This window comes from Scyliorhinus torazame, chromosome 27, assembly GCF_047496885.1.
Source record: "Scyliorhinus torazame isolate Kashiwa2021f chromosome 27, sScyTor2.1, whole genome shotgun sequence".
Taxonomy (NCBI): domain Eukaryota; kingdom Metazoa; phylum Chordata; class Chondrichthyes; order Carcharhiniformes; family Scyliorhinidae; genus Scyliorhinus; species Scyliorhinus torazame.
In genome coordinates this window covers 18,620,562-18,633,258 of record NC_092733.1, presented here as the reverse complement: position 1 = coordinate 18,633,258, position 12,697 = coordinate 18,620,562, and the positions used below count along the sequence as shown (strand labels likewise).

At 50.6% G+C, this 12,697-nt stretch overlaps 1 protein-coding gene across 10 annotated transcripts in view; it reads right to left on the bottom strand.

The window, feature by feature from the left end:
* The window catches only part of LOC140403268 (ELAV-like protein 2), a 258,076-nt gene that overhangs the window by 83,045 nt on the left and 162,334 nt on the right, over positions 1-12,697 (bottom strand). For 4 of the 10 annotated variants that reach the window (XM_072491048.1, XM_072491044.1, XM_072491046.1 and 1 more), the window contains exon 2: positions 6,048-6,291. The exons of 1 other annotated variant lie outside the window; for it this stretch is intronic. In XM_072491048.1, the coding sequence (XP_072347149.1) occupies positions 6,048-6,291 (244 nt within the window). Of the gene's footprint in view, positions 1-6,047; positions 6,292-12,068; positions 12,151-12,697 lie in introns of those variants that run through there. 5 more of the 10 variants (XM_072491045.1, XM_072491047.1, XM_072491052.1 and 2 more) reach the window with 3 other exon arrangements.

Sequence of the window (12,697 nt, the reverse complement as noted above, 5' to 3'; positions counted from 1 at the left end):
TAGACAGGTCAGTCAGGGAATCCAAGGTTATGGGGAGAAGTGGAGTTGAGGATTATCATGTCAGATCAGTTATGATCTCGCTGAATGGCGGAGCAGACTTGATGGGCCGAATGGCCCACTTCTGCCCCTACGTCTTATGGTCCTTATAGGATGCTCCCCCTTGTGGGAGAGCCTGGAACCTAGGGCCCCAATTCAAAAATAAAAGATCTCCAGTTCGAGACTGAAATGAAGAGGAAATGGCCTACTCAGAGGGTCGTCCGCCTATGGAACCCACTCGCCCAGCGAGCGGTGGAGGCTGGGTCATTGAATATATTCATGGGCTGAGTTGGTTAATAAGGGTTATGGGACGGGACAGGAGTGGGGTGGGGGGGGGGCAAGCAGGAATGTGGCGTTGAGGCCGCAATCAGATAAGGCATGATCTTAATGAATGTCAGAGCAGAGCTCGACGGGCCGAGTGGCCTTCCCCTGCTCCTCTCTCTTGTGTCTCAGCATCCCATCCTCCTGAGCTCCGTTCTGTTCATTGATTCAGTTGACTAAACCGATGTATCGCTGACGTTGACCGTTGGTCTGTACTCCCAACTCCATATACTCAACATCCAATCGTCTCCCACTGCGCCCTTCACCAGTATTAATCTGTTTATCTCAGCTTTGCGAAGCTTAATTGGCCCAATACCCACCACCTACTGCGCGGAAAAGTGCGACATACATTTACCCCTGAAAGGCCTAGAATTTTAAGATTGCGCCCCTCTGTTTTGGGTTCTTTCATCCTAGGAAATAGTTCCTCTGTATTTACCCTATTATCGTTTTTTAAACATTTTAGCACTGCTGCTCAACTATCCACACCAAGTTGATACAAACTGACCTCATAATTTAATCCTTTAATCCTCAGTATCATTTGCCTCACTGTGACCGCGCTAAAACCTTGAAAAACCTCCAGTCTAATTCAATTCCAGCCTGGGGTGACTGTGTGGAGTTTGTACATTTTCGCCAGACCTGCGTGGGTTTCCTCCGGGTGCTCCGGTTTCCTCCCACAGTCCAAACATGTGCAGGTTGGGTGGGTTGGCCATGATAAATTGCCCCTTAGTGTCCAAAGATGTGCAGGTTAGGTTATGAGGTTAGGGAGATAGGGCGGTGTTGGTGGACTTGGGTAGGATGCTCTTTTGAAGGGTCGAGTGCCGACTTGACGGGCCGAATGGCCTCCTTCTGCACTGTAGGGATTCTAGGAATGATTAGTCACACTCCTACTGTTATATTTACTCCTCAAAGTGCTGCATCCCTTCCATTTCAAGTACTTATCCAATTCCCTGTTGAAAGCTGCGACTGAATCTGCTTCCATTACCCTTTCAAGCAGCGCATTCCAGATCTTTTTTTTTTAACAAACAATTTTATTGAGGTATTTTTTGGCATTGTAAACAGTTACAGATAACAGAAATGTGCAAACATCAATATAAAACCAATACTTCAATCAAACCATACTACACAAGCCTGCTTCTCTCCCCTAGACACTATCCGCCTATTTATCCCCCCTACTCTACTCTAATCTCCCCCCTCCGCCTCTTTCTCCCCCCCGGCTGACGTTCGCTCTCCTGCGAAGAAGTCGATGAATGGTTGCCACCTTCGGGCGAACCCCAGTACAGATCCCCTCAAGGCAAACTTAATTTTTTTCATACCCAGAAAACTTGACATGTCCGAAAGCCATAGTTCGGTCTTCGGGGGTTTTGAGTCCCTCCATGCCAGCAGTATCCGCCGCCGGGCTATCAGGGAAGCAAAGGCCAGAACATCTGCCTCTTTCTCCCCCTGGACTCCCGGGTCTTCCGAAACCCCGAAAATGGCCACCCCTGGACTCATCACTACCCTTGTTTTCAGCACCCGGGACATGACCCCCGCAAATCCCTCCCAGTTCCCCCTAAGCTTAGGACATGCCCAAAACATGTGTACATGGTTCGCTGGTCCTCCCGCGCATCTAGCGCACTTGTCCTCTACCCCAAAGAATTTGCTCATCCGAGCTACCATCATGTGGGCCCGGTGAACAACCTTAAATTGAATCAGGCCGAGCCTGGCACATGTTGCGGTTGAGTTTACCCTACTCAGAGCTTCCGCCCACAGCCCGTCCTCCATCTCCCCGCCAAGCTCCTCCTCCCATTTGAGTTTCAGTTCCAACGTCTGGGACTCTTCCCCTTCATGAGCACCTTGGAGATATCCGAGACTCTACCCTCTCCTCCTTCTCCTCTAGAGACTATTCTGTCCTGGATCCCTATTGGCGGGAGGCGTGGGAAGGATGGGACCTGTCTGCGTACAAAGTCCCGCATCTGTAAGTACCTAAAGTCATTTCCCCTTACCAGCCCAAATTTCTCCTCCAAGCCCCTCAAACTCGCAAAGCTCCCCTCCAGGAACATATCGCCCACCCTCCCCACCCTCCGCACCCCCGCCATGTTCGAAACCCTCCATCCATGTTCCCGGGGGCGAATCGATGGTTATCACATATTGGAGCCCAGACAGACGCACCCACCCCCCCCCACATACCTCCTCCACTGGCCCCATATCCGCAGGGCCGCCCCCACTACCGGGCTGGTGGAGTACCTGGCCGGCGACAGCGGTAGGGGAGCCGTGACCAGGGCTGCCAAACTGGTGCCCCTGCACGAAGCTGCCTCCACTCGCTCCCAGATAGACCCCGTACCCACCATCCACTTCCTTATCATGGGTATGTTAGCCGCCCAGTAGTAGTTGATCAGATTCGGCAATGCCAGTCCCCCCTCGCTGCGGCTCCTTTCAAGCATGCCTTCTTCACCCGCGGGGATTTTCCCGCCCAGACAAAGCTCATGATGATTTTGCCGGTCCTTTTGAAGAAGGACCGTGGGATAAAGATCGGGAGGACTGGAAGATGAACAGAAATCTAGGGAGGATTGTCATCTTTACAGTCTGCACCCTCCCCGCCAGTGACAGCGGGAGTGCATCCCATCTCCGAAACTCTCTCTTCATTTGTTCCACCACCCTAGTCAAATTTAACTTATGTAACCTGCCCCAGTCTCGTGCCACCTGTATCCCCAAGTACCGGAAACTTTCCCCAACCAGCCTAAATGGCAGCTCCTTCAGTCTATTCTCCTGGCCCCTTGCCTGCACCACAAACATCTCACTCTCGGCCATATTTAATTTGTACCCTGAAAACCGGCCGAATTTCCTCAATGTTTCCAGTATATTTTCCACCCCGGCCAGTGGACCCGACACGTACAGGAGCACGTCGTCCGCATAGAGAGAGACCCTATGTTCCACCTCCCCCCCCCCCTAGTCATTCCCTTCCACCCCTTCGCAGCTCTCAACGTCATCGCCAACGGCTCTATGGAAAGCGAGAACAGCAACGGGGAGAGTGGGCAGCGCATTCCAGATCTTAACACTCGCTGTGTTTAAAAACAAAACCTCCTCCTCTCCCTCCTGGTTCTTCCGCCAATCAGTGTCCTCTGGTTAGCGACCCTCCTGTCCCATGGCCAACCAGTATCTCCTCCTTTGCTCACACCCTTCACGGTTTAGCACATCTCAATTAAATCTTCCCCAAACTTCACTGAGAGCAATGGACCAATCCACTCCCAGTAACTGAGGTTTTCTGTGTTGAGTAAATCTGCTTTATAAAAAAAAAAAAATTCTTTCATGTGGTGAGCGTTCTCGGCAAGGTCAAAACTTGTTGTCCATTCCTCGAACGGAGTTGCTTTCTGCGCCATTTCGGAGCGCAGTAAAGAATCAACCCCATTGGCGGTGGATCTGGAGTCACATGTAGGCCAGACCAGGTAAGGGTGGCAGATTTCTATTAGGTGGAATCCAAAAAAAAAAATCAATGGTGGTTTCATGGAGTTTAGCTTTATAATTCCAGATTTTTGAACTCATGTTCCCGGAGTGTTAGCCTGGGACCTTGGGATTACATGTCCAGTGACAGCGCCACTATGCCACCATCTTGCCTTGGCGACCTGAACCTCTCCAGGTCTTCCTACAGTGTAAAGCCCCAAACTGGACACAATTGTCCTGACATTAAGCCATAAATGGGGCAATGCTTTTGAACAACAAATGTAGCTGGATGTCTTCATCGTACAAATCTAGTCTGCAGGTACAGCAGGTAATAAGAAAGGCAAATTGAATTTTGGCATTTATTGCTGAAGGAACAGAGTACAAAAGTGGGGAAGTGTTGCTGAATCTGTACAAGGCATTGTTGAGACTGCATCTGGAGTACTGTGTACAGATTTGGCCCCCGTAATTGAGGAGGGATGTAGTTGTACTAGGGGCAGTTCAGAGGAGGTTCACTAGATTGATTCCAGAGATGTGGGCAGCACGGTAGCACAAGTGGATAGCACTGTGGCTTCAGAGCGCCAGAGTCCCAGGTTCGATTCCCCGCTGGGTCACTGTCTGTGCGGAGTCTGCACGTTCTCCCCGTGTCTGCGGGGTTTCCCCGTGGGTTTCCTCCGGGTGCTCCGGTTTCCTCCCACAGTCCAAAGATGTGCAGGCTAGGTGGATTGGCCATGCTAAATTGCCCTTAGTGACCAAAAAAAAGGGGTTATGGGGATAGGGTGGAAGTGAGGGCTTAAGTGGGTCGGTGCAGACTCGATGGGCTGAATGGCCTCCTTCTGCACTGTATGTTCTATGAGGGGTTTGTCTTGTGCAGGGAGATTGAGCAGTTTAGGCCTTTACTTTAGGCCCAACCAGTCCGTGCCGCCCAGCTAGTCCCAGTTGCCCGCACTTGGCCCATAACCCTCTATACCCATCTTACCCATGTAACTATCTAAATGCTTTTTAAAAGACACAATTGTACCCGCCTCTACTACTACCTCTGGCAGCACATTCCAGACACTCACTACCCTCTGAGTGAAGAAATTGCCCCTCTGGGCCCTTCTGAATCTCTCCCCTCTCACCTTAAACCTATGCCCTCTAGTTTTAGACTCCCCTACCTTTGGGAAAATATGTTGACTATCTACCTTATCTATGCCCCTCATTGTTTTATAGACCTCTATAAGATCACCCCTAAGCCTCCTACGCTCCAGGGAAAAAAGTCCCAGTCTATCCAGCCTCTCCTTATAACTCGAACCATCAAGTCCCGGTAACATCCTAGTAAATCTTTTCTGCACTCTTTCTAGTTTAATAATATCCTTTCTATAATAGGGTGACCAGAACTGCACACAGTATTCCAAGTGTGGCCGTACCAATGTCTTGTACAACTTCAACAAGACGTCCCAACTCCTGTATTCAATGTTCTGACCAATGAAACCAAGCATGCCGAATGCCTTCTTCACCACCCTGTCCACCTGTGACTCCACCTTCAAGGAGCTATGAACCTGTACTTCTAGATCTCTTTGTTCTATAACTCTCCCCAACGCTATACCATTAACTGAGTAGGTCCTGGCCTGATTCGATCTGCCAAAATGCATCACCGGGCAGATGACGGGCAGCAGATTTAAACTAGAGTTAAGGAGAAATTACTTCTCTCAAAGGGTCGTGAATCTGTTGAATTCGCTACCCCAGAGTGTGGTGGATGCTGGGACAGTGAGGAAAGTTGGGGAGATAGACAGATTTTTAATTAGTAAAGGGGTGAAGGGGTATGGAGAACGGGTGGGAAAGTGGAGTCGAGGCCGTGGGGAGATCAGCCATGATGGTAGTGAATGGCGGAGCGGGCTGGGAGGGGCTGAATTGCCTACCCCTTCTCCTCTACTCATTTGGGGGTATGAGGCTGTGGGACCATAGTCTGCCTCACGGATACCATGGGTTTCCCTTTAGTTTCAGACAGAAGGCGCTTCTGACAGCCCAGCATCTGTCCATTGCCAACTCTCCCCATTGGTGCCTTCCATTGCCAGGCTTAATCTGCGAGGCGGCGGTTTTGAATGATAGGTCGCGATGCGAAGGCTGACCTTTTGGGATGGACCTGTCCCTTCCATCTCGCAAGGCCACATCTCAGCGAGCAATGAGGTGCAGGGAGAGTCAGAGAATGAGATTAGCGCACGTCCCTTGTCGCCATAAGATTGAGACGAGAAAACCGCGCTCTGCGTATGAACAGCGCTGTTTGTTTGTTTTACCTGTAATCTTATCACGGACCAGCTTGCATGATTCTATTTCCCCGATGCTGCCGAAGAGGCTCTTGAACTCCTCCTGCGTCATGTTCTGTGGTAGATAGTTGACGATGAGATTAGTCTTGCTGTCGTCGGAGGGCCCGGCCATCATTGGTATGGAGCAGTTTGTGCTGTTGAGGGATGGACCGTTGGATGTGTTGTTGCTTGTAGGACCATTTGCTACCTGAGTCTCCATAGTGCTGATTATCTGCTGAAGTAGAAAGACAAAGGCCGTGAACTTCAGCAAGGCCCGAATCGGGCAGACCTCCAACCCGAAACCCGTCCGCCCGTTGGGAAATAAAACCCGGCGAATCCCGGTGAGAATGAGATTGGAGCGAGCTTTGGAAATCTAAAACGGGCCCAATGGCATTCCTCACGTTTTGACGCATCATGCCGCTTTTACCCATGAAACTGAGGATTGAGGAAGTTCGGAGGTGATGTCCTAAATTCTGTGCTTCGAAAAATATTGGAGAGCACGCCTCTCAAAGTAATTGGCAATGTCTGCTGAGGTCCTGCTAACTAAATTGAACAATGTAGTGTTGACACCAGTTGACTGTTGTCCTGTTAAAGGGGGCCCCCAAGAGGCAATTGCACAGCTAGGGGTGGTGAGTCACCATGCCAGGAACTTAAAAGACCACAACCCATTGACTTAATCTTCTTGGTTGTTTGTCTCAACTCTGTCAGTCGGGGTGGGAATTGGTTGGAGTGGAAACTGGTTAAGGAGGTGATGGATCAGTCAAGATACTTGTATTTTAGAGGAGCTTGCCATGTTGTAGTGTCTTAAAACCGTGTGAATTTCTTTGGAAATGCAGCGATTGTTGGCACGTAGGCAAACAAGGCACGGTGGCACAGTGGTTAGCACTGCTGCCTCACAGCTCCAGGATCCCGGGTTCAATTCCGCCCTCTGGTGACTGTGCGGAGTCTGCACGTTCTCCCACCTTGTCTGCGTGGGTTTCCTCCGGGTGCTCCGGTTTCCTCCCACAGTCCAAAGGTGTGCAGGTTGGGTGGATCGGCCACGCTAAATTGCCCCTTAGTGTCCAAAGGGTTAGTTGGGGTTACAGGGTTAAGGTGGAGGCGTCGTCTTAAGTAGGGTGCTCTTTCGAAGGGCCTGTGCAGATTCAATGGGCCAAATGGCCTCATTCTGCACTGTAGGGATTCTATTCTATGATTTTGCATCTGGGGCACATCACAAACAGCACTAATCGTTCTGTTACAACTTAATCATATTGCTGATATTGGTTGAGAAGAATTTAGTCTAGGGCACCAGAAGAACTTTCTCTTTTCTCTGAGTAGAACTGGGGAATCCTTTTATATCCACCGGAGAAGGGAAATAGAGCTTTATTTTAACATCTCATCATCAATGGGTGTCTCTGACAATGCAGCATCCCCCCGCCCCCCCCCAGTACTGCACCAAGCTGACAGGCTTCCCATTAGAGGCACCAATGCTACAACTGAGCCAAGCCGACAGACGTTAATGTGCATCAGTATTGAGCCCTGTGTTATTTGTTTTAGTTGCTGCTTAAGGAAGCAGGTTTGGGGAGGGCGACTTTGAAAATGGGCGTTGGTTCACCTCTCTGAGAGTGAAGGTGCGGGTCCTGTAGAAATAAGACTGAGGTTTGGTCTTGGTGTGGGAGCAAAGCTCTCAAAGTAAAATGGCCCAGTTTCACCTCAGTTGAGACAGGGACATGCAAAAGGTTGCATTGAACGTTACACCTGGACACTCCAGAGCAGTCTTGGCATAGAACGAAGCACTCAATTCCATAGTGGGGGGTGATGCATTTGCAGGGATAGAGGATTGGCTGACAAACAGGAAACAGAGAGTTGGGATAAATAGGCCGTTTTTCAGGTTGGCCAGATGTAACCAGTGGAGGCAGGGGAATCAGCGCCGGGACCTCACTTATTTGTGATCTACATTAATGATTTGGATGAAGGGACCGACCGTATTGTAGCCACTGGTGATGCAAACATAGGTGGGAAAGCCAAATTAAATGAAGAAATTATGGAAAATAAAATGGAGCAGGTTAAGGCAGTGACCATCTGAGTTGACCTTTCAAGTCTGTGACCTGTTGGCTTAACCTCTGACAGACTCAGAAACAAGGCCGCTGACCTGAAATGGTTAACTCAGTTTCTCCCTCTCTCTATCTCTGCAGGAGCTGCCCGGCCGGCCGAGGTTTACTTTTTTATTGCCTTTTCTGATTTTATTTCATTTTTCCAACATCTGCGGTATTCTGCTTCTGGACGAGGTCGGAATTGCTTTGGGCAGAGGGTAATTCTGGGAAAGGTTGGGTTGAGCGAGCGGGCAAAAAATTGGCAGATGGAGAATCGACAGTGCGGGAAGATGCGAAGTTGTCCACTTCAGCAGGAAGAATAGAGATTGCAGAACGCTGCGGTACAGAGGGATCTGGGTATCCTTGTACATGAATCACAAAAAGGCGGCGCGCGGGTTCGGGACATGATTAGAACATAGAGTGCAGAAGGAGGCCATTCGGCCCATCGAGTCTGCACCGATCCACTTAAGCCCTCACTTCCACCCCATCCCCGCAACCCAACAACCCCTCCCAACCTTTTTTTTGGACACCAAGGGCAATTCAACATGGCCAATCCACCTAACCTGCACATCTTTGGACTGTGGGAGGAAACCGGAGCATCCAGAGGAAACCCACGCAGACACGGGGAGAACGTGCAGACTCCGCACAGTGACCCAGCGGGGAATCGAACCCGGTTCCCTGGTGCTGTGAAGCCACAGTGCTAACCACTATGCTGCCGTGCTGCCCTTTTGCTACCGTGCTGTCCAGGATGGCAAATGGAATGTTGACCTTTATTGTGAGGGGGAATGGTGTACAAAAATAGGCAAGTATTGTTATAAATGTGCAGGGCATTGTTGAGATTGTACTGGGTGCACTGCGAACAGGTCTAGTCTCTTTTACTTCGGAAAGGAAATGCCTGCGTTGGAAGCAGTTCAGATAGGGTTCACTAAGTTGATTCCCGGGTTGAGCAGGCTGGGCCTATACTCGTTGGAGTTTAGAAGACTGAGAGATGATCTCATTGGAACTTAAGATTGGAGGTCGGGTCTTGACAGGATGGATGGGGGAATCTGGAACTAGGGGGACACAGTTTAGACTGAGACGAGGAGAAATTCCTTCTCGAGGAGGATCCCACCATCTTTGGAATTCCCATTGACACAGAGAGCAGTGGAGGCTGGGTCATTCGAGGCTGACTTAGACAGATTTGTAATTGACAAAGGGAGTTGACGGTTATGGAGGAGGCAGGTGGGAAAGCAAAGTGAAGGCTACAAAAAGGCCAGCCATGATCTCACGGGCTGGCGGACTCGGTCCAGCTCCCTGCTCCTGCTTCTTATCTCTATCACCTCATCTTACGAAAGCATCGTTCCCTCCAGGTCTTTAGTACCGGTGAGAGTGAGGAGTTTGGCCTATTTCACATGGAGAGGCATCTTGGGTCAGTTAAATTCCACCAACGTCCACGCAATGAGGTTTGCTTACTGAGCAAAGGACCCCCAGACCCCCGAGGCTTTGAAAGTTTCGTGAATAAAACCACTCGCCTGTGGCGAGGAACAAGAGGGGAATGTGAGCGTGGCGTTGTGTTTGTGAACCTGGGGGAAAAAAACGCTCCATCGTGAAAAATCTTGGGTGATGTTCAGGGGTTCGGGAATGGCAAGGAAATCTAAGATGGCCGTCTAGTGGGGATGATTGCCCTGAGAGGGGGGGGATATTCCGTTATACAGCAGTGATGGAGGGAACTGGTGGGTAATCGGTTGATGTGAATTGTTGTGGGGTGGGGATGGGGGGGGTTCGCTGGTCCATTGGAATGCTTGGTCTCTCCGACGGAATACGGTCTTGTCACTTTGGACCTGGCGTGCTTCAGGAAATGCAAATCAATTTTCCTCGGATGGTGATGTCTAGCACGAGGGGACATAGCTTTAAATTGAGGGGAGATAGATATAAGACAGATGTCAGAGGTAGGTTCTTTACTCAGAGAGTAGTAAGGACGTGGAATGCCCTGCCTGCAACAGTAGTGGACTCGCCAACACTAAGGGCATTCAAATGGTCATTGGATAGACATATGGACGATAAGGGAATAGTGTAGATGGGCTTTAGAGGGTTCCACAGGTCGGCGCAACATCGAGGGCCGAAGGGCCTGTGCTGCGCTGTAATGTTCTATGTTCTAACAGTCCGGAGGATTTGCCTGCTCATTTCAAAGGGGCTATTATTCCCAATAGTCAAGGCCATTGGCTTGTGGTCACTGAATAGGTCGTGCCCAATTTTTATTCTTGATTCACTGGGCCCCCAGCCACGTATTTCTCCACAGTGCGCCATTCCCTGATGGCGGGATTCTATCTTCCCGCCGCTTGTCAATGATATTTCCCATTGAAGCCCCCCCCCCCCCCCCCCCCCCCCCCCCACGCCGCCGGGAAAGGGTGCACTTCCGGTGGGACAGGGAATCCCAACAACCGGAATGGACCACGGGCGGTATGGTGTCACAGTGGTCAACACTGCTGCCTCACAGCGCCAGGGACCCGGGTTCGACTCCCCGCTGGGTCACTGTCTGTACGGAGTCTGCACGTTCTCCCCGTGTCTGCGTGGGCTTCCTCCGGGTGCTCCGGTTTCCTCCTACAGTCCCGAAGATGGGCAGGTTAGCTGGATTGACGCACGCTAAATTGCCCCTTGGTGTCCATGGATGTGCAGGTTAGGTGGGGTTACGGGGGATGGGGCAGCGGATTGAGCCTAGGTAGGGTGTTCTTTCAGAGGGCCGGTGCAGATGCGATGGGCTGAATGGCCTCCTTCTTCATTGTAGCAATTCTATGGGTTGTATGGTTCTTTGCCCTATGTCACCCCTTGTTAAATGAATGGAATTGACGTGTCCGATTACGATCAGTTCAGCCAGGGAGCGGGTCGTTAAAATGTGTTGCTTGGAATGGAAAACGCTAAGAGGAGATTCAATAGAGGTGCTCAAACTCATCGAGAGTTTTGATGGAGTAAACAAGGAAAATCTAGATCTAGCAGCAAGAAGGATTGATAGCCTAGGGATACTGACCAAGCTGATTGGCAGAGGTAGATAATAATAACCTTTATTAGTGTCACAAGTAGGCTTACATTAACACTGCAATGAAGTTACTGTGAAAATCCCCTAGTCGCCACACTCCGGCGCCTGTTCCAGTACACAGAGGGAGAATTCAGAATGTCCAATTCACCTAACAAGCACGTCTTTCGGGACTTGTGGGGGGAAACCGGAGCACCCGGAGGAAACCCACGCAGACACGGGGAGAACGTGCAGACTCCGCACAGACAGTGACCCAAGCCGGGAATTGAACCCGGATCCAGTGCGCTGTGAAGCAACAGTGCGAACCACTGTGTTACTCATGCCGCCCATTCCTGCCAGGCAAAGGAATCAAAGGTTATCAGAAGGGTGGGGGTGGGGTGGAGGAGACGGGAATATGGAACAGGAAACACAAACCACTGAGTGGCGGAGAAAGCTCAAGGGGCCGAATGGCCCAGCCCAGCTCCTAATTCATATGTTCGGAACGAATGGCGGCGCGAGGATTGTTTTTCTTCACGGGGTGAGTTGCGATCCGGAATGCTGTCCCGGAAAGGAAGTCCGGAGCTGATTCAGTGGTAACACTTCAAAAAGAGAATTGGATAAACACCTGATGAAAAAACACGGCAGAACTATGCGGAGGGAACAGGGGAAGGGGACTAATTGGATAGCACCATGATGGAACCAACACAGTCCACGAAGGGCCGAACAGCCTCCTCCTATACTTTTGGATTCTATTATTCGAAAAGTGCCACTGGCGCTCATTGTTCCTTGCGAGGGGAGAGTTTGGTTTCCTCTGGTTGAGGAATTATGACGACCCGACTCTTGGTGTGGGTTGCTATCTGCTGACTAAGTTACTGAACTTGTCATTCATTTAATAGTCATCATATCCGATGGCTCAGTGAGTTTATCCAGTGAAAGCTGAACCATACGTACCAGGAAAGTCCCAGATTCCATCCCCGCTCTGTGCTTTACTTGATCTCAGCCAAGACGGTGGAAAGGGAGGCACAATTGTCCCAGCATCCCTAAAACAGGGATGGGAAAATCAGCCAGGGTTCCTGCTCCCGATTTCTGTTCAATGGCCCTGCTTGAGTTTGTGTGTGTGTGTGTGTGTGTGTGTGTGTGTGTTGTTAGACGTCAAGACGAGAGCTGATTTAGTCCTGGCTTTGATGGCCCTGAGGGTAAAGGGCTTGCCCACACCAATGGGCATTCAAGATGACCACCTGGGTAAATATTGTGGAGAGGCACTCTGTGGTACCCCACCCGTGACTGGGCAAGAGGCCTGCTGTCTCCCATGCAGGCCAATACCTTGTGAAGGCTGAATGGGAAGAGGGGGTGCTACCGTCCCTCATTATGGGTGTGGAAAGTCTACAATGTGACGAGACCTCGAGAGGAGAAAGGGAGGAAAATAATTTGCAAAGGAGCCAAAAGCAACGGATGAATTACCGCTCAAAGGTTCGGGCGACATAACACAATGGCCAGCACCCATTGTCTGAAACAATGCATCAGCGATGGCCGGTGGGGAGAGAGAGAGAGAGAGAGAGAGGGGGGGGGGGGTGAGAGAG